This window comes from Sminthopsis crassicaudata, chromosome 2 (genome assembly GCF_048593235.1).
Source record: "Sminthopsis crassicaudata isolate SCR6 chromosome 2, ASM4859323v1, whole genome shotgun sequence".
Lineage (NCBI taxonomy): Eukaryota > Metazoa > Chordata > Mammalia > Dasyuromorphia > Dasyuridae > Sminthopsis > Sminthopsis crassicaudata.
The window spans coordinates 136,922,375-136,944,126 of NC_133618.1; the positions used below are offsets into that span (position 1 = coordinate 136,922,375).

The window sequence follows — 21,752 nt, forward strand, 5'->3', positions numbered from 1 at the left end:
TTATAAATTTGAGTCCATTTTCTATATTCTATAGGCCTTTATCAGAACCTTTGAATGTAAAAATGTTTTTCCAATTTATTGCTTCCCTTCTAATCTTGTCTGTTATTCTTAGATCTAAGACAAACTGAAGTTACAGAAGCTTCCTAAAGTGTGAAGGTAGCTGGATGGGCAGGTGGATACTATCACCTCACACTGGACAATGAAACACACAGCACTGTTTGTCAACAATGTGGAAAACATATCTTTTTATTATATTAAAGAAATATGGTACAGAGTTGTATCTATAATGAATACAAGCTAAAATATAGATAACTATAAATATGTTGGATGGGTCACGAAGATGATACAAATTCTGCCCAACTAAACAAAGCAGATTAAAAAGTAGTAACGCATGAAAAGATTTACATTGTACCCAGAAGCCAGGAATGTTGTTTAAGAGTTGTCAAATGGGGAAAAGAAACTATGGAGCAATGGTTTTGTTTGGAGGGATCTTCATTCACTATGTGGAAATACCGGAACACTGTACTGGCCAACTGGTCTGTCACTGATTCCGAACGTCCCAATGGAGCATTCCCTGGATGCCCTGGCACACACTCTTAACCAAGGACATCGCTTTTTCCCTTAATTTCTTTATTTCTCACTATGGCGATATTGTTTTTATCTTGGTGGTCCCATTTTCTAACCTCACACTTGGCTTTTTCTCTTCTCCCTGTCTTCTGGTCTGCTTGTCTGTCTGTCCCAAGGTGGTGGGATTTCCCCAGGGTGATTGCTGTTTTTTCTCTGTTTCCACCTGACAGAGTGCAAATAAAAACCAAACCTTAACTCCTGATAACTTCCACAGTGGAAAAGTACCTTAGAAAATATATGCTCACTCCTTCTCCCTCTTCTCCTCCCATTTTAACTGTACGACAGTTTATGGAGAAATCTGATTAAAAACAAACACAAAATTACACCTCTGTTTCTTCAGTGCTTCGTCTGAGAGGGAAGTAGGTGGGAGACCATTAGATGATGAAAACGATTGGTTTTTTGCTGTTCAGAGCCTCCTCTTGTCCTCGATCCACTTGAGGTAATTGATAACCTTGGTGTATACACCTGGAACGTCCTTCTCTCCACATCCTATGCCCCAGCTGACGATCCCAATCAGATGCATGCGGTCATTCTTCATGCACACAAGCGGACCCCCCGAATCGCCCTGTAACGGAAGGATAAATTAATTCATCATCACTTGGGCCACCCGGCTGAGTACTGCCACTATGTCTGGACATTGCAAGCAGAGATAACTGTCTTTGGGGTTTTTTTGCAGTTTAATTTACTGAAAAACTACTCTCCATCTTTTATAAAGTCCTGAAGCTATTAAGTGTCTGAGACTGAATTTGAACTCTGGACATCCTGATTTGGGATCACCCCCATTATTTAAGAAATAATTGCAAATTCTAATAGACTTGGGATGGAAAGTGCTATTCGCATCCAGAGAGAAAACTATAGAGACTGAATGAGGATATAAGCACAATATTTCCTTTTTTGTTGTTGTTGTATTGTTTCTTTCCTTGTTTTTTTTCTATTTTTTCACTTTTGAGCTGATTTTTCTTGCACAGAATGCTGAATATGTTTAGAAGAATTGCATGTGTGTAACTTATATTGGATTGATTGTTGTCTTGGGGAGGGGGCAGGAAAGGAGAGAGAAAAATTTGGAACACAAGGTTTTGCAAAGATGAATGTTGGAAACTTTTTTCGCATGTATGTAGGAAAATAAAATACTATTTATAAAAGAAATAATTGCAAGAAACCTTCTCTGAAAACCTTTCAAAGAAAGAAAAATGTCTATTCCACTGTGACCTTGGGAACATCATCTAACTTCATTAGAGTCTTAATTTCCTCATCTATAAAATGAAGTAGTTGGATTAGACGGCCTAAATTGCTTTATGTGCTATTAAGTAGTGTAATTGGGATTTAAACCCAGGTATTTTGTCTCCCACATCCAGGACTTGCTCTACTGGGAAGCCATTAAAGTGAAATGGGAAGAGACCCAGATTTGGAGTCAGTGGAACTAAGTTTTAATTCCTTGCTCTACTTGTGTGATTTCGGAAGGAAAGAAAGAAGTAAATAAACGTTTAAAATGTATCTCTTATGTGCTAAGTGCTTTACAAATATTATCTCATTTGATCTTCCTAACTACCTTAGGAGGCAGGTGTTTTTATTACCTTCATTTAATAGTTGAGCAAACTGGGGCAAATAGAGGTTAAGTGATCCCATAGGGTGGATTTGAATTTCTTAGTGTTCTATCCACCACACCCCTTAGCTGCCACTAGTTGCCTGGGGCAATTAAAATCATCTCTGTCAGCCTCAGTTTCCTCATCTGTAATCTGAGAGGATTGGACTAGAAAATTTTTATATGATCCCATGATCCTATCATCCAAAGTTAGAAGAAATCCTCATTTCACCAATGAAGAAACAGACCTAGAAAAGAGGGGAATGGTCTCATGGGTAGTAAATAACAGAATTGGAATCCCACCTCTGGAGGCAAGTGCATGTTTTCTGTGCCTGCTGGCAGGACCCAGCTTTCCAGCTGAATCATTCTGTTGGCCCGCCTGCTTTGTGCCCAGCCCCGAGTGACTACAGAATATAATTCCTCGATCACGCAGAGGAATGGCAGCCCACAGAACTCCTTGACAATTTGCCCTTTTAGAGTTTCAATTAGTTGGTTATAAAGTTTTGCTGCTATTGTTCCTAAATGGATTGTTTCTCTAGCATATAAAATCTTCCATATCCTATTTCCCAGGCTTTTAATTTCCTCGCAATTCTATGAAAAATTTTGTATTTCCTCTGCTGATTGGCAGGAGAGCTCTGAATATAAACACACAATCAGTCAACAAACACCTAGGTAGGTGTCTACTGTACCCATTTTTGTATTTATAAAAATGAAATATTCCTTATTATTCTACCAAGTAAAGCAACATGTAAGAGACACCTACATGGTTTGGTACATAGTGTTAAGTCTGGAGCTAGAAAGACCTGAGTTCAAATAAGACTTTGGATATTTATTAGCTATGTGATTCTAGACAAGTCTGTCTGCCTCAGTTTCCTCCCATTAAGAACATCATCTACATTTCAGAATTACTACATAGATCAAATAAGATAATATTTTTAAAATACTTATTAATAGTACCTGGCACCCAATAGGCATTTAACAAATACTGGTTTCAATAGTAATGGCTATTATTTATATAGCAACACAATGGAGTCTGGAAGGCCTGAGTTGGAATCTAGTCTCAGACTCTTACTAGCTATGTGACCCTAAACAACTTCTGTACACCTCAGTTTCCTGTTTTGTAAAATGAGCATGAAAATATAGCACCTATCAAGGGTTGTTGTGAAGATCAAATGAGATAATATTTATAAAGTGCTTTGCAAATGTTAAAGTGCTATGCAAGTACCATTATTATTTTAATAAATTTTAATTGATGTCTTCTATTTTTTACATTATCATAGAAGCAGTTTACATATGTTATCTTATTTAATCCTCACAACAAGCCTATTATTATCCCTATTTTTCAGGTGGAAAACCCGAGAATCCCCATATTAAGGGAAGGTTTTCCATGAGAACTGACACCTGAACTAAGTTTTGAGGAGGCAAAAGGGAGAAGTTCATGCATGAATATTTTCATTCTCTTTCCTTGCACTGATTTCAGTCATGTCTGACTCTTTGTGACCCCATTTGGGGGTCGTTTGCAATTTCCTTATCCAGCTCATTTTAGAGATAAGGAAACTGAGGTACACAGAGTAAAGTGGCTTTGCTCAGAATCACACAGCTAGTGAGTCTGAAGCTAGATTTGAACCCAGAATTTTCTGACTCCAAACCTAACACTGTATCTATGGTACTACCAAAAGAGGGTTCCTGCTCTTTCTTAGAAGAGATTCCCATTCCCAGAATGTGTAGAAATCAAGAATTTCTCATATAACTTTAAGAACATAAGAGCTAGAAGAAACCCTAGAGCTCATTTAGGCCAATCCTCCCATTTTACAGATGATGAAACTGAGTCCCAGAGAGATGAAATGATAAATAATAAATATGACCACAGCTGACAAATATATAGTGCTTCTTCTGTCCCAAGCCCTGTGCTAAGCACTATATAATTATCTTCTCATTTGATCCTCCCAAGTAAATAATCACAAGGACCTGAGACTAAACCATTGCAAACTGAGCCCTCACCTGAGGCTCTCGGACTCCTGAGGTCAGCCATCTTTCTAGTGGACCACACTGTCTGTATTGGTGTTTCATTTGTCATTACAACATTCAGTTCACTAAATGGGCTTGCAGGAAATCCAGCACCAGGTGGAGTTTCCTTCCCAGAAAATAAGGAAATTTCTAACAATTTATTTCACTGAAGACTCTTTGGTCTTTCTCCACCACTGGTCTCAAGGGCCCTCCTCTAACACCCCTGAAGTTTACATTGGCTTCTTGAGATTAAATGCATTTCTTCCATTCTGTCTGTAGTTTTCCTTGGCTAAAAACTCATGTGAGCGATGGGAAAAACCTACTCACCTGGCAAGCGTCATGTAGGTTTACTTCTGTCCCCCCACTTCTCGTGTCGCCGGCACAGAGCATGTTCTCTGTGATCGTTTTATTAAACATGTGGAGTGATGTGCAGCGGCTGGATGGGTACAGACGTACATGGGCTTCCTTTAGTCTCTCAGAGTAGTAAGGGGAAGCTGCAAGACAGAGAAAGGATTTCAGGCTTTCTCCTACAACCTCAGTTCCTTCCTATAGAAAAGAAATGATTCTTGATCCCTGTCATCTGTAGAGCACCAAACATCTCATGTAATTACTCTTTTAAAAAATTGTGCATTATTATAAACATTTCAGTAAATAAATGCAAATGAAAGAAATGAAGAAATGCAAAAAAAAAAAAAAAAAGATTTTAAATACATTGTAGGTGTTTTGTCGTGTCTGACCCTGATCCTCTGGTTCCTACCACCCATGGAGTTTTCTTGGTAAAGGTATTGGAGTGATTGGCCATTTCCTTCTCCAGTGTAGTAAGACCAGTAATTATCTGAGGCTGGATTTGAATTCAGGTCTTCCTGACTTCAGACCCAGTGCTCTCTCTTAGTTGCCACTAAGTTGCCATTTAGCTGCCTCTTATAAATATGTACAGATTGGTTTTTTAAAGTGAATGTTAAATTTATCAAAGTAGTAACAAAATTGCTGTTTGTGTTCCTTTCTGAATGTATCTGTTTTCTTCTGTGTATTTTAATATTGTATTCATGTTTTTTTGTGTGTAACTTACTCACTGACCTCCCCCTTGAGTTCTATCCCCAATAGAAGCCTTTCCTTGTAACACATTAGTCAAGAAAACATATCACATTCACTATTTCTGAAAATATTTCTCACCTTGTACTTCTATTCCAAAGCTTCTTAAACTGTCTACCATGACCCCATATAGGGTAACTGAATGTGGGGGTCACAAAAATTTTGGCAAATAGCAAAAGGTATCAAATATTCTGCCAAGATTTAATTCTTTATGTAAAACTAAACAAGTACATTCATCTCATTAGTATGAAAATTTGCTTTTGTCATTAATAAATGGCAAAAGTATATGTATACCAAAGAGTTATTTTAAAATAAATTTTGTCTGGTTTATAATGAGTAATTTATTTTGATTTATATGTCTATTTTACATACTTATATATCCAGGGTCGCATAAAAATTTCTCAGGAAAAAAAAAAAAAAGGTCACAAATGGAAAAAGTTTAAGAAGCCCGTTCTCGGCCAAGAGGTGAGAAGTATGCTAAAAGTTACTCTTCAAAAAGTGCTACCTTATTTATTCTCTCTTCTGATCTGCAAAATCATTCTGTGAGCTCAGCAAGCACATTGCAATTGTACAAAGGTAGGAGTAAAGAAACAGAGCTGATCCTGTGACTAAAGTCATAGGGAGGGAGTGGACAGAAACTAGAGCTCCCTGTCTTCTGGGAGCACTGTATTATAGCATCTCTTGGCATTCTGCAGAGTTGTCATGGTTAGAAACTCCCTGTGACCAGTGAGAATTGCACTTACTCTCCTCATGTTTGCCATAGCCAGAGAGCTCACATTCTGTCCAGTCAGGCATTTTCAGGCCTGCATCAGGAAGGCAGACTGTCCGAACGAAGTTGGTTTCCTGGGCACATTGTAGTGAGTCAGATTTAAATCTTAGCTGCAAGAGAGCTGAGAAGAGAGACAAGGAAGGGAATGCTAAATCCTGTGTGCAAATGCTCCCTCCTCCCCACTCCATACACACCTGAACTCGTAGGCGAGCATGTGCATTCACATTCTCACACTCACACACACACTCACACTCACACTCACACATCTTCAGCAGAGTACTATAAAGGGTGAGGAGCTACAGAGGATGGACATATATGTGTTGACAAGGGCCAGATTTCAGAAGGGAGAAATTTAGGGAAGATCTTACCAATATCATTGTCAAAAGTCTCTGCAACAAAATTTTCATGGATAATGTATTTTTCCACTTCAAACTCTTGTTCATTCTCTTCTTTCTTCTCCCGGTAAGTCCTGCCTAGAATCACCTTAAGTTCATGAGCTTTCAAACTGTTGAAAAAAAAAAAAAAAGGCTTCAGTCCTTAAATGACTACTGTCACAAAAACTTCTTAGATAATCATATAAATAGGAAAGTGGGTTGGAAATTGAATTAAAAAATATTAAGTACCTACTATGTATACTGGGGCAGCTAAGTGATATAATTGATAGACTGTGGGGCCCAGAGTCAGGAAAACTCATCTTTCTGAGTTCAAATCCAGCCTCCGACACTTATTTGCTGTGTGACCCTGGGCAAGTCACTTCACCTTGTTTGCCTCAGTTTCCTCATATGTGAAATGAGCTGGAGAAGGAATGGCAAACCACTCCAGTATCTTTGCCAAGAAAATCCCAAATAGGGTCACAAGAAGTGGACATGATTGAAATGATTGACCAACACTACGTGTATTTGGTTCTAGAGTTTTAAAAGTCTAAAGAAAAAAATGAAAGTCATTACGCTCAAGAATCTTAAATTCTACTAGATGAAATGCAAATATTTAAATGCAAAGTATATTAAAAGATAAAAAGTAACAGGATAAATTCTCAAGAGAGAAATATAAAACAATTTCATGATGAAGTAATCAGGAAAAAAACTCATGTAGAAGGTTGTACTTGAGCTGTCCTTTGAAAAAAAGTTGAGAAAAAATATTTTATAAGATTGAGGGGAGGAGGTCTTACATTTCATACATGAAGGACCATTTGTGCCAAGATAAGAAGGCAAGAGAAAACAAATACTTGTTTTTTCCTTTTGCAAATTGTAATTTTTTTTTGCAAACTGTTTCTTCTTTCACAACATAACTAATATAGAAATAGGTTTCACATGATTGCATATATATAGCCTACATCAAATTGTTTACCATCATGGGGGGGGGGAGAGATGGCAGGGAGGGAGAAAATTTATAACTAAAAATTTTATATAAAATGAATGCTAAAATACAGTGATCTAAGACAATTCCAATAGACTTGAGAAAAAAATGCCATCTTCATCCAGAGAGAACTATGAAGCCTGAATGAAGGTCAAAACATACAATTTTTGTTTATTGGTTTGTTTGCTTTTTCTTTCTTGTGATTTTTCCCTTTTGTTCTAATTTTTCTTTCACAACATGACTAATAGGGAAATATGTTTAAAAGTATCATACATGTATAACCTATATCAGACTGTTTACTGTCTTGGGAAGGAGAGAGGTAAGGGAGAGAGGAAGAAAAGAAATTTGGAATTCAAAATCTTACAAACATGAATGTTGAATACTATCCTTACATGTAACTGGAAAAATAAAATACTATTGAGTAAAGAAATATATCTTGATCAGGTTTGATGGTCGTGGCCCTCTTCAACAATGAGATGAACCAAATCGGTTCCAATAGAGCAGTAATGAACTGAACCAGCTACACCCAGTGAAAGAACTCTGGGAGATGACTATGGAATTCCCAGTCTCTCTATTTTGTCTGCTTGCATTTTTTATTTCCTTCACAGGTTAATTGTACACTATTTCAAAGTCTGATTCTTTTTGTACAGCAAAATAACTGTATGGACATGTATACATATATTGTATTTAACTTATACTTTAACATATTTAACATGTATTGGTCAACTTGCCATCTGGGGGAAGGGGTGGGGGAAGGAGGGGAAAAATTGGAACAAAAGGTTTTGCAATTGTCAATGCTGAAAAATTATCCATGCATATATCTTGTAAATAAAAAGCTATAATAAAAAAAAGAAATATATTTTTCCTCCAATGGAAAAAATATAAAATAAATGTCAAAAAAAATTGTCTTTACATGTAATTGGAAAAAATAAAATACTATTTTAAAACATGATTGGCAAATATTTAGCAAAATAAATTTTAAATGACGTCAAAAAAGAAAAGAAAAGAAAAGATTGTTGACTTGACATGGAATCTTGTATACAAATAAGAGCAACTAGACCAATTTTGTTTTATACATCATGGTCATTTCCAGCTATACCTCCTACACACATATACGCACGCACACATTGAACCCTCCTTTTTAAAAATAACAAATTTTAAAAGTTAAGCAAAAATGGCCAACAAAACAACTATTATCTGTTAGGCAACATTCTGTACCTATGATCTCAACTCTTCTAAGAGCAGAAAAGTGTTTTATCACCTAATCTCCAGAATCAAGATTAGTCATTGCAAAAATAATCATTTAATGACTTCTTAGGCTTATTTATATGTCTTGTTGCTTTCAGAGATTGTGCACCTATAAAATGAGGTTATGGACTAGCCTTTAAAGTTCTTTTCAGTTCTCAATCCTATGCTTACATGAGCCACTTTTCAATCTCTGAATGCCAAGCTGTCTCTGAAAACCATGTGCAGAGAGAGGACTCAGTTTTAACTCCCAAGTATAATAAAAATTATAATGAATAAAAATTGAAGCAATGCCAGTACACTCTCAGTACCTGCATGACTGGAATGAACTCCCTATATACTATTATCACTCATCTTTCTTTGTTTTCTTCCATTACCTTTAGAAAAGAATCCAGAAAAAGGAAAAAAGCCATTTTACTAATATAAATAGACTGAGATTGGATAACCTCCAAGGAGTAACAAAAAAATTGCACAACGGTCTGTCATCTTGAGCAGTTTCACAAGATTAGACCCAAGCTTTGATGGTTTCATTCTCCAACTCTGCAGCTTCCCCCACCTCCACCAGTATTCAAGTTTGTTCAATGACTCCAGAGATCATAAATTGACACTGATTACTGTGGTAACTGGAAATTTCCCAACCTCCCCAAAACCAGTCATAATCTGGGACTGTTCCAAACTAGGAAGTGGAATAAATTGTCTGGCTCTCTACTCCCAGCACTGACCCAGAATTAGACCATCTTCAGACATTGCAGATAGTGGAATTATAGAAAAGACACAGAAAGGTGACTTAGAGTCAAGAAGACTTAGATGGCGCAGTGCTTAGAGCACCACTCCTGGAGTCAAGATGACCTGAGTTCAGATCCATTCTCAGACACTTAACACTTACTAGGTGTGTGACCCTGGGCAAGTCACTTGATCTCAATTGTCTTGCAGAAGAAAAAGAAGAAGAAGAAGATGGGATCATGTTCCACTTATGACACACACCAGCTATGTTTCTGGGGCAAGCCATTTAGCTTCTCGGCACCCTAGACAATTTTCTAAGAATATAAATTAGGGAATAATTTTCCATCTGAAATGGTGGAGGGAGTTTTCTCACCAGGAATTCCCTGCACATCAATGAAATCATAGATTCCAACCAAGAAAAGGAAATTAAGATTGACCACAGAGAAATTGTCCTTCCAAAGATGAGTATTTCCCAGACTGCCAGATTTCCTCTAAGAATTTTCTCTGGTTTCAGTGTCTAGGGGAAAAGAATAACTTGTGAGTTTTCCTCATCCTTACCTCTCCTGAAAGCAGTGGGCTGCAGAGAGAACCCAGCAGGAGTCAATCAGTATTCCTCCACACAGAAAACGTGTTGTCCCAGGGGATCTCCGGTTCATGGCCACAATGGCTGCTTGCCAAGGATGAGAGGTGATGTTAGAGAAGAGGCCTCCTTTAATACGAAACTGGCTTTCTTCATTATGCCGCAGGCCACAATTAGCTAGGGAAAAAGAACAAAGAAAAAAGGAGGAGATCAGACCTTGCAGAGGTCTGCAAGGGTTCTTGGGAACCCATTTGGGTTCACAATTTTAGTATTCTGAACTCTAGTCAAATAGATAGTTTCTATAAGCACACAGAATGATGAAGAAGTCTACAGGAAATATGTTATTCACCTAGCATACAATGCCCTCTCCTTTCTCTTCTGTTCTTTTTTCTCACTCTTCTCCAAATTCTATCCATCTTTCATGACCCAGCACCACTTCCATCACTGCCTCAGACCATAGCAATTTCCCCTGCCCTCAAGGAGCTTACATTCTATTGGGGAGAGGGGGAAGAAATAAAATGTAATTGCAGATAAGAAAATATGGCGTGTGCACAATAAATACAAAATAATTGGGAGGCACTAAAAACTGGAATAAATCAGGAAAAGCCTTCCAAAAGAGTTGGCACTTGAGCCAAGGCTTGAAGGGAATTAGAGGTTGCAAGAGGAAAAGTCCTTTGTAATATGTTCCAATTTACCTTTCGAGGCTTCTTGTACCCTAGTCTCCTTCATGGGTACTCTATTGAGATGGACTGTCATACTTACTATTCCCTGAACATCATATCCCATCTCCTTGCTTCCATGGCTTTTGTATAAGTTATCTCCCATGCCTCTGAAGCATTATCCTCCCCTCTGCTTCTTAGAATCCCTGGCTCCCTTCTGAAGTCACCTAATTCCCCCAGTTGTTAGTGCTCTTCCACCAGAAATTACTCACTCTTGTCTCTCTACCTCTGTCTCTCTGTCTCTGCTTACCTATATCTGCTTGTCCCAATATATATATATATTTATGTATACAGTATGAATATATACATATACATATATTCATGCATTCATTTGTATATGTATATGTATACATACATCTTATATATGTATAGAGTATACATATTTGTATTCAATTTTATATACCCATGTTGTTTCCCCCCAGTAGAGCACAAGCTTCTTGAGGGCATTTCCATTTATGTTTTCCTTTATGTTTTTGTATCCTCTAGCGTTAGCATAGAGTCCATCATATAGTTAAGTCTTAATCAATAGTTGTTGAATGAATAAGTAAAGACTATTCTGGGCAAAAAGGACAGCTTGTGAAGAATTATGGAGGAGAGAATAGCAAACAAGTCAATTTGGTTGGAATACTGAGCGTTCAAGGAACAATCTGGAAAGATTAAGAGGGCAACCATGATTTTCCTCTTTCTTCTCTTTTCACCCACCCACTCTTGCTGACCTAGATCTTCTGCACAAGCTGAAGCATGTGATTAAAAACTGAAAGGAGAGATTTTTTTGAGGGGGAATGGGAGGGAGGGTTCAGAATATTCACCGCCAGGGTAGATCCACCAGTGATTCCTCCCACCTACCTCACTCAATGGGCAATGGAAACCTGGATCAACAATCATTAATTGTCAGGTTAAGGAACAAACAAGACAAAATGACTTTTGAGCTTCTGCCAAGTTCCTGACCCACTGGAGGAGTGGCAACTATAATCACAGATTAACTGCAAGGGAAGAGAAAGTGCTAGAGGAAGCAACAAAAGAAGATGCCAAAAGTCTGCCTCTTACAGCATTTGCGTATGTCGCAGTATTTCCATGTCAGCTGGCCATCCTCTAGCACATGGCACCAGGGTTTGATGTCATTGTCAGGATTCCTGAAAGCAAAGAGATTGAAGTATTTCACTTACCTAGATTTACCTACAATTTATCTAATTGTTTGTTTATTTATAGAAAGAAAATGTTTATTAATAGAGATAGTTTGATAGCTCAGAATATAATGATTGGACTTAGATTCAGAAAGCTGGATTCATATCCTTCCTCAGGGAATTACTAACTCAGACATCCTAAGTCGGGTTCTTAACCTTGTTCTGCCTTGATGTTCCTATATGCAAAATGAGAATAATAGCACTTACCTCCAAAGGTTGTCATGAGGATAAAATGAGTAAATATTTTGCAAACCTTAAATTTCTATATAAATGCTAGTTATTTTCTTAGAGTTTAGGGGAAAAGATACATCATAGAACAACTCATTAGTTGGGAATCATGATATTTGTGTTCTACATTTGATTCTTTCAATGACTGAGTTCAAATTTAACTTTTCTCTGTGTGGGGTTTTTCCCCCAACAGAAAAATGAGAATGGAAGTCTATTTTCACAGGAATGTGAAAGGATATATAAACTATTGGGAAATTACTGGAATTTTCTGATAGACAAAGCTCAAAAATCTATTATTATTTTAACTTGAAACATCAAAAATTACTCCTACCTTCTCCCCACAAATACACAAAACTAGCCTCATAGATACAAAGATATACCTACCGGCAAAAATTATGATTGCCCAGGTCTAAGTCCCGTGCATTCTTCCTCCATGCTGTGTACAATTTGCCTTTCACAAGTGAAGAATTCCACCTTAGGCAGGAAGTCCCGGATTCAGTTTTGCGCTGAAATCCCCGGTAGTACATACCTCTTCCGAAATAGCAGTCTTCAGTGGAACCTAGAGTAAGAAGGGAGAAAAAAGAGATGAAACAAAAAATAAATAATAAGTCAAATTAATACTTAAGTCTTTCTAGCAAGGTTTGGAATGGGGTAAGAAGAGGCAGGATGCCAAACATCTCCTTTTCAGGAGGATTTGAAACTTTATCACTTCCTTTTTGTTCGCTCAAGTCCTAGAAGAAACTGCTTCCTTCTGTCTCTATTGAAACTATTGACTAACTGTCTCATTTAATATTATCAGTAGGCATTTTGGAGCTAGAAGGAGCCTCAGCGATCATTTTTTCAAACTCTTTCATTTTGCATCTTGGGAAACTGACCCAGAGAGGTTAAAGAATGTCTCTTGTGGGTGATTCAGGATAGTTCCAATCGTCTTGTGATGGAGAGAGCCATTTGCCCAGAGAGAGACATGGGAACTAAGGGTGGATCACAACATAGCATTTTCACTCTTTTTGTTGTTTGCTTGCATTTTGTTTTCTTTCTCATTTTTTTCCTTTTTGGTCTGATTTTTCTTGTGCGGCAAGATATTTATAGAAATATATATAGAAGAATTGTACCTTTAGTATATACTGGATTACTTATCATTTAGGGAAGGGAAGTGGGGAAGGAGGAAGAAAAATGTGATATACAAGGTTCTGCAAGGATGAATGTTGAAAACTATCTATGCATATGTTTTGAAATAAAAAGCTTAAAAAAAGAATGTCCCTCATAACAACGTAGTAAGTTAGAGACCAAACCAAGGCTGAAAATCACAGCTTCTGAGGCACTCTGCACTATGATGCAGTGCAGTGACTTGTTTGCAGTGACTTGTTTTCTCTTGAATTCCTGAGTGTTTTGTAACCTTGAATTCCTACCTTTATATAGTCACATTCTGTGGAAAGCCTGTTCTTCCCCTGCCTCTAAAAAACAAAACAGCCTCTCACGTTGTTTCCATGAAACAAATCAGAAACCATCCTGTTCCCCTTTTGTGCTTTTCTCTGAAACAATGGCTGCTACCCACAACGGGGCACTGGCTTCTCTCACTCCGGGCTAGAGGGGATGTTCAGGTTGTACACTCACTCTTTGAGCAGGACTGGATGCTACAATGCTCCCAGATGTAATAGCCATTCTTGAAGATGTAACACCAGGGCTTGGAGTCTTTGTCTGGGTTCCTACATGGCAGAAGGCAGAGGGTGGATTAGAAATTCTTAAAATCTCCCACATTATAAAGGTTTTTCTTTCCCTGAGAAAACTTCCTAAAGTCAAAGTAAGTCTCATTTACCTGCAGTAGTTGTGGTTCCCAAGTCCCAGCTTGAGGGCGTCTGGCCTCCGCCCATTGTACTGTTTGAAGTACAACACACTCATGTTCCAGTTTACACACTCAGCCCCACTCTCACTAGTGCTCCATGTCCCCCTGTAGGTGAGGCCCAAGTCTTCATAGCACACTGCTTTGTTATCTGTTCATAAAGAGGAACATAATAAAATGATGCATTAAATAATCTGTTGGGTGGGCAATCTTTTTTTTTTTCTTTTTTGCTGGGGTTAAGTGACTTGCCCAGGGTCACACAGCCAGGGAGTGTTAAGTGTCTGAGATCAAATTTGAACTCAGGTCCTCCTGACTTCAGAGCTGGTGCTCTATCCACTGCGCCACCTAGCTGCTCTTAGAACGATCATTTTTAAAGCATTTTGCCTCATAATTTAAGCAGGAAAGAAGCTTGTTTGTATTTCAAACTGGAAAAGAATGTTGGAGATGATCTCGTCCAACATTCTCATTTTACAAATGAGGAAATGGAATATACCTCAGAAAATTTAAATGACTTGTCCAAAACCACTTAGGTATTAAATAGCAGAAAGCAGCAGTTGAACCCAAGTCTTCAAACCCAGGGCTTTTTTTTTTTTTTTTTTTTTTTTTTGTCTCTCAATACATTACACAACAATCACATGAGGATATGTTAACGGCTAAAGGAAACTGAGAGCTGGAGTGCTTAAGCATTTGAGTAATGTCATAATACTGGCTAATGACAGAGATGGTGGCTGAACTTCCAGGGTCCACAGACCATTTGCCAAACTTCTGGTCTCTATGCCTGTGAGAGAAGGGGACTGACAATTCTGGGTGCTAAAGGAAAAGTCCTCAAAAGGAATATGGGATAAATTCCAAACTGACCCCAGGGAGAGCCAACCAGTCATTCCTATCGCCAAGGGTATCTAGATGGCAGTGACTAGAGCCCCAGAACTGGGGTCAGGAAGACCTGAATTTAAATCTGTCCTTGGACATTTATGGGTTACTTAACTCTATTTGCCTTAGTTTCCTCGTCTATAAACTGAGCTAAAGAAGGAAATGGCAAACCATTCCAATATCTCTGCCAAGAAATCCCCAAATGGGGTCATAAAAAGTCAGACATGACTAAAAAACCTGAACACTGTTGCTTTATCCTCCCTTCCTCCTTTCTCTTTTCTATTCACATTGTACCTTGGACCTAGAAACAGAACTCCTTCTACTAAAGCCTCCATGTTTCCCTCTTTGGTTCCCTGACTGGCCATTGTCTTCTTTCCACACTCCGCCTGCCTCTGTGGAGCAGGGATTTAGTCACTCACTCAACCACTCACCTATTTCACATTGTTTTCCAGAAAAACCTCTGGGACACTGGCAGATAAAATCTGAGAAATACATGGCCTGCTTGCAAGTGCCCCCATTGAAGCACTTTGGTTCACTGCAACCTATTAAATGCAAAGAAAAATGGAGTTCAATTTCAAAGCAACCCTAAGAGGAAAAAAAGAAAAACTGTACAATTTCTTCACCTCTAAATTGCATTTCCTGCTCATCAGCTTGTCCATCCTCCTTTTTCTTGTCTCCCCACCACCACTTTCATGCTCACTTCGGGCCCAATCATTCTTAATTACTTTAGCAATAGATTTTTTCCCCCTGAGCCAACTGGGGTTAAGTGACTTGCCCAGGGTCACATAACTAGGAAGTGTTAAGTCTGAGACCAGATTTAAACTCAGATCCCCCTGAATTCAGTGCTGATGCTCTACCCACTGCACCACCGAGCTGCCCCTAGCAATAGAGTTTCCATCAGGGCTGTTATTATTTTAGTCACTAGCAACTTGACAAGCATTTATTAAGTACCTACTGTATGCAGAGCCCTGTATTTGGTAGTGGGCACAATGCAAATTTTAGCTAAGGTATAATCTCTTGCATGCACAGAACACATGATCTAGGTAAGCAGGATCAACTTCCTAGAGGAAACATTTTTTTCTGGCTCTTAAAGCTTAGAAAATGTTTCAATAAACAGAGATGAGGAAGGGAGGCATTTTTCAGAGGGACTAAGAAGACTCAATCCTCCCAGCATTTCCTTCTCCCTCACTTTCTCCTCCCTCTCTTTCTCCCTTTCCTTCTCCTCTGTCTCTGTCTCTCTGTTTCTCTCTGTGTCTCTTTCTGTCTATGTGAGTGTGTGTGTCTCAAACTCTCTGTCTCTCTCTCTCTCTCAAAAACTGTGGCCTTCCAAAAACAGAATTCTATTAAGTGAGACTGAATATTTGGAGTTTTTAAAGCAAAACCCAATTATGATGCTTACTTTGCACAGGTACGCTGTGACACTGAATGTAGCCACTGTTACACCTGCAAAATTCTACCCGGTTGTTTCTGAGCCCAGGACGCAGCCATGATTGCTTTTGCTGATAAATCATCTGGGTTTTTTCATCTTTGCAGATAACTATAACAAGAAGCAGGACAGCTCTATTTAGTGTTTTACGCACTAAATGGTGCTTATTTTTCTATATTCCATGAAGAGAAATCCATAGTCTCAATCCAAAACCCCTACAAATAATAATAATAGTTAACATTTACATAGTACTTTAAAACTTCCAAACACTTTCAGTGTGTTATTTTGATTAATAATTATAAGATAGGAAGTAAAATAGACATTTTTATCACTATTTTCATGTGAGAAAGCAAAGTTCCCTTCCAAATAGCACCTTGGATTTTTTTCCTAACCGAGGTGAAAGAGAAGGTGACAGTCAGAGGTGATGGATAATGTACAAATAGAAAAAAATCTAAGTCACAGAGAGATTAAACAGCCTCTCACCCAAAAAAGCAAGTCATGGTGGGACTGGGATTACAGCCCAGAAAAGAATATTGCACTGGGAGCCAGAAGCTCTGGATTGAAAAGAGTTTGAGGTCCAGCTTTGACACTAAGGAGCCACGTGGGCAAATGTATCCCCTTCTCCGGACCTTGGTTTCCTTATCTGTAAGTAACAGACATTTGCCTAGATGATCTGTCATCCCTAATCTTCTTTAAGATGTATGGTTCCATGACCATCTTGCACTTTTGAGTACAGGAACTGGGTCTTCAACATCTCTGTCTCATTTATGTGCCTAATATAGTTTCTTACTCCTGGTAGATTTCAATAAATATCTGTTGATTAAATGAATTAATGAACAGTGCCTGGTATATAGTAGGTATATAATATGTGCTCGTTGTTTAGCAATCATCACTAGCATATAGATAAGCAGATCTATATCTATCTATACAATACACACACATGTATATATGTGTGCTACATGCATGTATAGGTGTCTGTACGTGTGTGAATGTGTACAAATGTATTATAGGTGTGCATACATATGCACCTACACATACATGTATGCATGTACATGTGTCCATCTCTGTGTAAGTATTAATGTATTATGCATACATGTACACCAACATACCTGCAGTGCATGTCTATATGTATGTGCATACATGTGTATCTATATGTCTTCTGTATGTATGTGTCTGCATTTATATATGTATTATGTATGCATGTACACCTATATACCTGCACATGCATGTCTATGTATGTGTGTGTGCATGGGCATTTTGTACATATATTATACATGTATGTGCACCCATATACCTGCACATGCATGTATGTGTGTGCATGTGTATATATCATCTGTGTATGTGTAGGTATAAATGTATTATACATGTATGTATACCTACACACCTGCACATACATGTATGCATTTATATTGCCTCTCTATGTGCATGCATAAATGTATCATGCATATATGTGTATCTATACACCTGCACATACATGTATATATGTGTGTACATGTGTCTGTATATATTGTAAGTATAAATATATTATACATGTGTGTATATACATCTACACATACACATATATATTGTCTCTCTGTGTATATATAAAGGTATCATGCATGTGTGTACCTACATGTATGCAATGCATGCATGTGTATATAAGCACGTGTCTGTCTCTCTATGCATATATGTGTGTACCTATATATCTGCACACACATGCACGCATATGTTGGTATGTGTGTATCACTATGTGTCACGTATGTTTGCCTACATGCCTGCATGTGTATATATCCATATATGCCTGTCTTTCTCTATGTATATGCATTGTATATATGTGTGCATACCTATATCCCTGCACATGTATGTATATATGTATAAATGTGTGACACATGTATGTATACCCACACACATGCATATATCCATACGTGTCTGTCTAAATGTGTTGTGTGTGTGTGTGTACCTATACACACATGCACACACAAACAGCTATCTCATGGTATTTGTTCTCCTTACAGAACATACTTCACGCATGGCTGACACAAATGGTGCTCTGTATGCTTTAAGGGCATCCTTAATCCCTCCGCCAGCCCCTCCACTCTAGTTTCATTGGCTCGCTACTGCAAGACCCCCTGCCCCTGCTTTCTCATTCCTTTCCTCCCCAGCTGCCTCTCACTCACCTGTTTGAGACCTAGCTCCTCGCCTGGAACGGTTGTGAGGGTTCTGCAAAGAAACCAGGGGAAAGAAGAGAGTCGTGTGAGTGCTGTCCGTCTCAGGAAACAGCTATTTAGTAGCCACCTACCAAACTGGATGACTGCCCAAGGTAACCTCTCCAATGCGGGCTCCTGTTCTTCTCTCCCTTTGAGCTAATTTCCTCTCTGGGGTGATTCTATTCTTCTTTCCCCACTACCCATCATTCTAAGCCCCAGGACAGTCTACCTCCTCCAGGAAGCCTTCCCTGATCATCTCACCCCTATACAGGTTTCACCTTTGCATGGATTCTGTGTTGCTTCTTGCCCACATTAGTCTTTCATTTTGCACGTACACCTTGCATTTATCAGTATTTTTTCCAGAATAATTCATATCTCATCTCCTCAGCTAGACTGTGATCTCCTTGAAGGAAGGGACTGTATATATGCTTCTGTATCTCACCAAAATCTGGCCTCTGTGAGAGCATATTATATAGGTTCTCAACAAATACTTGATTCATGATATAAGAACACTGGACCAGAAGTCAGTAGATTTGGGTACTTTACTTGTCCTGATTCCACCATAGACATTAAGCAAAGCCCAACTTTTTTGGGATTTAGTTTCCTTCTTTGCAAAAATGGGGAGAATGAATTAGATGTCTCTAAGATGCCCTTTGACCTGGACATGCTATAAATTCCTTCTGTGCTAATTTGAATAATTTTTAAGCTGCCCAAAGATGCTACCATAACAGCTGATGCTGTAGAACTTGAAGAAACATTTACAGAATACTTTGTGTACATCATCTCATTTAAGCCTTACAACATAATGGCAGTGAGGTGGTGCAGCAGATAGAACACTGGGGCTGCAGCGGTCCAGAAGACTTGAATTAAAATCCTCCTTCAGACACTTACTGACTGTGTGGGCAAGTCACTTAATCTCTAGCTTAGTTTCTCATGTGTAAAATAAAGATGATAATAGCACTTATCTTTCAGGGTTGTGAGGATTAAATGAGATAACACGCACAATTCACTTTATAAATCTTAAAGTACTATTTAAATATTATCTACTGCTATAATTAAAACCTTTTGAGGTATATATCACAAGTATTATTATTCCCATTTTATAAAGGAAGAACTTGAGATTGAGGAAAGGTTGTTCAAACAAGCTAGGTATGTTCAGAAGTATTATTGGAACCTTAGTTTTCCTCATTTTAGGTTATCTGCTACACCATATTCATAATGTAGGAAATCATCTGCATTATGAAGACAACTTTTCCAATTCAGAATATAAGTGCCCCCCCCCAGCTCTATTTCTTGTGAATTAATCCAAGCAGAGTCCTGAGTATCTTTTACAGGGAATGATCTTGCCATGATTCTTAGAGGTGGGCTTCACTGCATTTGGGCTGATTCCTTTCTCCTACTGATTTTTCACAATTCTATAAATGTTGTCATCTCCTAGGCTTTAGAAAAAGGTCCCTAGTATATTTTGTGGCTAGCATAAAGATAAGCCAACAGTGTATCTTTGTGGGATAATGGCTCCTACAGGAGGAGGTTGCTGCCTCCTGGAAAAGGGCTTGTCCATCCCCAAACAAGTATTTACAGCCCGCTCCATGCTGTCCCATAAAGGGCACAGCAACCATCCAGTCCAACTCATAACCAAAAGGAAATCTTTTTGTGATGGGAACATAACAGCCCCGCTAAGTGGTCATACAGCCTTTGTGTGACATTCTGTAGTGAAGGACTACAGTCCAAAAAGGGCCCAGCTGGCCACTTTTTACCTCTGTAACCTTGGCAAAAAGAGAGAGTACAACTAGAGTATCATCATGGGTCACTCTAGTTTAGCTCTATAATGTCATTCTTTTGAATAGCTCTAAATATTGGGTTATACTCACATCAGTTTGCCTCTTTATAACTTCTAATCATCACTCTGGATTCTGTCTTTTGGGGCTTAAAATAGCATATTTGCCCTCTCTTCTTCTTGATAAGTCTTTAAATATGCCTAGTCCCTTCAGCTGACCCTCCTATGTATATGAGGTATAATGTATAAAGTATGTATAATATAGGTGAATAGGCTTCTTACCTGACTGGAGAACGAGACTATTCCACACAGCAGCAAAACCCCAAAGAATTCGCCCATCATTTTCATTCTTCCTTTCTTTGATTTCCTTCAAGTCCTTAAAAAAGAAGAGAAGAATGGGATTAATATTATGGGACGAGTATTGGAAGGAAACCCCCAAATCCAATCAATTAATCAATATTTATTATTGACTGATTATCTCACGTACAGTATGCTATAACTCTCATATGACTGGATTCTTCTTTGTCCAGATCCAAAGCCACACTGAATTAAATGTATGCATGTAATGGATACAGAGCACTGTTCTAAACTTTAGGAGAGATGCAAAGTTCAGAGATAACACTAACTCTTCCCTAAAGGATCTTATACTCCAGTTGAGGAAACAGATTTGAGAAATGTTGCCAAATATTTCCAACAATGAGATGAATCAGATCAGTTCCAATAATTTTGAGATGATTTTGAGAGCCATCCACATCCAGAGAGAGGACTGTAGGAACGGAGTGTGGATCACAGCATAGTATTTTCACTTTTTTGTTGTTGTTTGCTTGCATTTTGTTTTCTTAATGTTTTTTCCCCTCTTGATCCGATTTTTTTTGTGAAGCAAGATAATTATATAAATATGTATACATATATTGGATTTAACATATATTTTAACATATTTAACTTGTATTGGGCTACCTGCTATCTAAGGGAGGGGTAGGAGGAAGGAGGGAATAATTTGGAACAGAAGGCTTTGCAAGGGTCAGTATTGAAAAATTACCCATGCATATGTTTTGTAAATAAAAAGCTTTAACAAAAAAAAATGTTGCCAAAGTAGAATTGACAAGGTTTGGGATTTGATTGGATATGAGAGGTAAGGGAGAGAGGTGAAAGTCAAAGATAACTTTAAGATTCCAACCATGGGAACCTGGGAAGTGTCAGTGAGTGACTCAAGCATTGATGTCAAACAGAGGAGCAGTTTTAGAGGGAAGGTGAAGAAAACACTATTACCATTGATCAGAAGATATGTCCTTCTATATAGAGGCTGTAAGAGAAGATGTCCAGTGGAACTTCCCTATAACCAATCAAGCACCCAGAAGTGATTTCTGACTGCTGCCTGGGGCTAACTAAACTGCACTAAAGCAGTGCACTCTCTCTGTCTCTCTCTTTCCAGAGGAAACTATTAAGTTATTTAGATCCTATTGCTGGCACATCAGCATTAGCTAATCCTCAATTTGTCCTCAGTGCCTTCTCCATCGTTGCTACTGACAGATTCTAGACAC

The 21,752-nt window shown here is 38.3% G+C and overlaps 1 protein-coding gene across 2 annotated transcripts in view; it reads right to left on the minus strand.

Moving 5' to 3' along the window:
• Positions 1-215: 215 nt before the first annotated feature.
• Positions 216-21,752, minus strand: part of PLAT (plasminogen activator, tissue type) — a 36,635-nt gene continuing 15,098 nt past the window's right edge. For both annotated transcript variants that reach the window (XM_074287358.1, XM_074287357.1), the window contains exons 2-14: positions 20,494-20,587; positions 18,405-18,447; positions 16,222-16,359; positions 15,254-15,364; positions 13,929-14,103; positions 13,727-13,818; positions 12,497-12,671; positions 11,748-11,833; positions 9,960-10,158; positions 6,446-6,582; positions 6,052-6,198; positions 4,544-4,710; positions 216-1,192 (exon numbers count right to left, since the gene is read on the minus strand). In XM_074287358.1, coding sequence (XP_074143459.1) covers positions 1,034-1,192; positions 4,544-4,710; positions 6,052-6,198; positions 6,446-6,582; positions 9,960-10,158; positions 11,748-11,833; positions 12,497-12,671; positions 13,727-13,818; positions 13,929-14,103; positions 15,254-15,364; positions 16,222-16,359; positions 18,405-18,447; positions 20,494-20,559 — 1,695 coding nt within the window. In that variant the 5' untranslated portion in view covers positions 20,560-20,587 and the 3' untranslated portion in view covers positions 216-1,033. The remainder of the gene's footprint in view (positions 1,193-4,543; positions 4,711-6,051; positions 6,199-6,445; positions 6,583-9,959; positions 10,159-11,747; positions 11,834-12,496; positions 12,672-13,726; positions 13,819-13,928; positions 14,104-15,253; positions 15,365-16,221; positions 16,360-18,404; positions 18,448-20,493; positions 20,588-21,752) is intronic.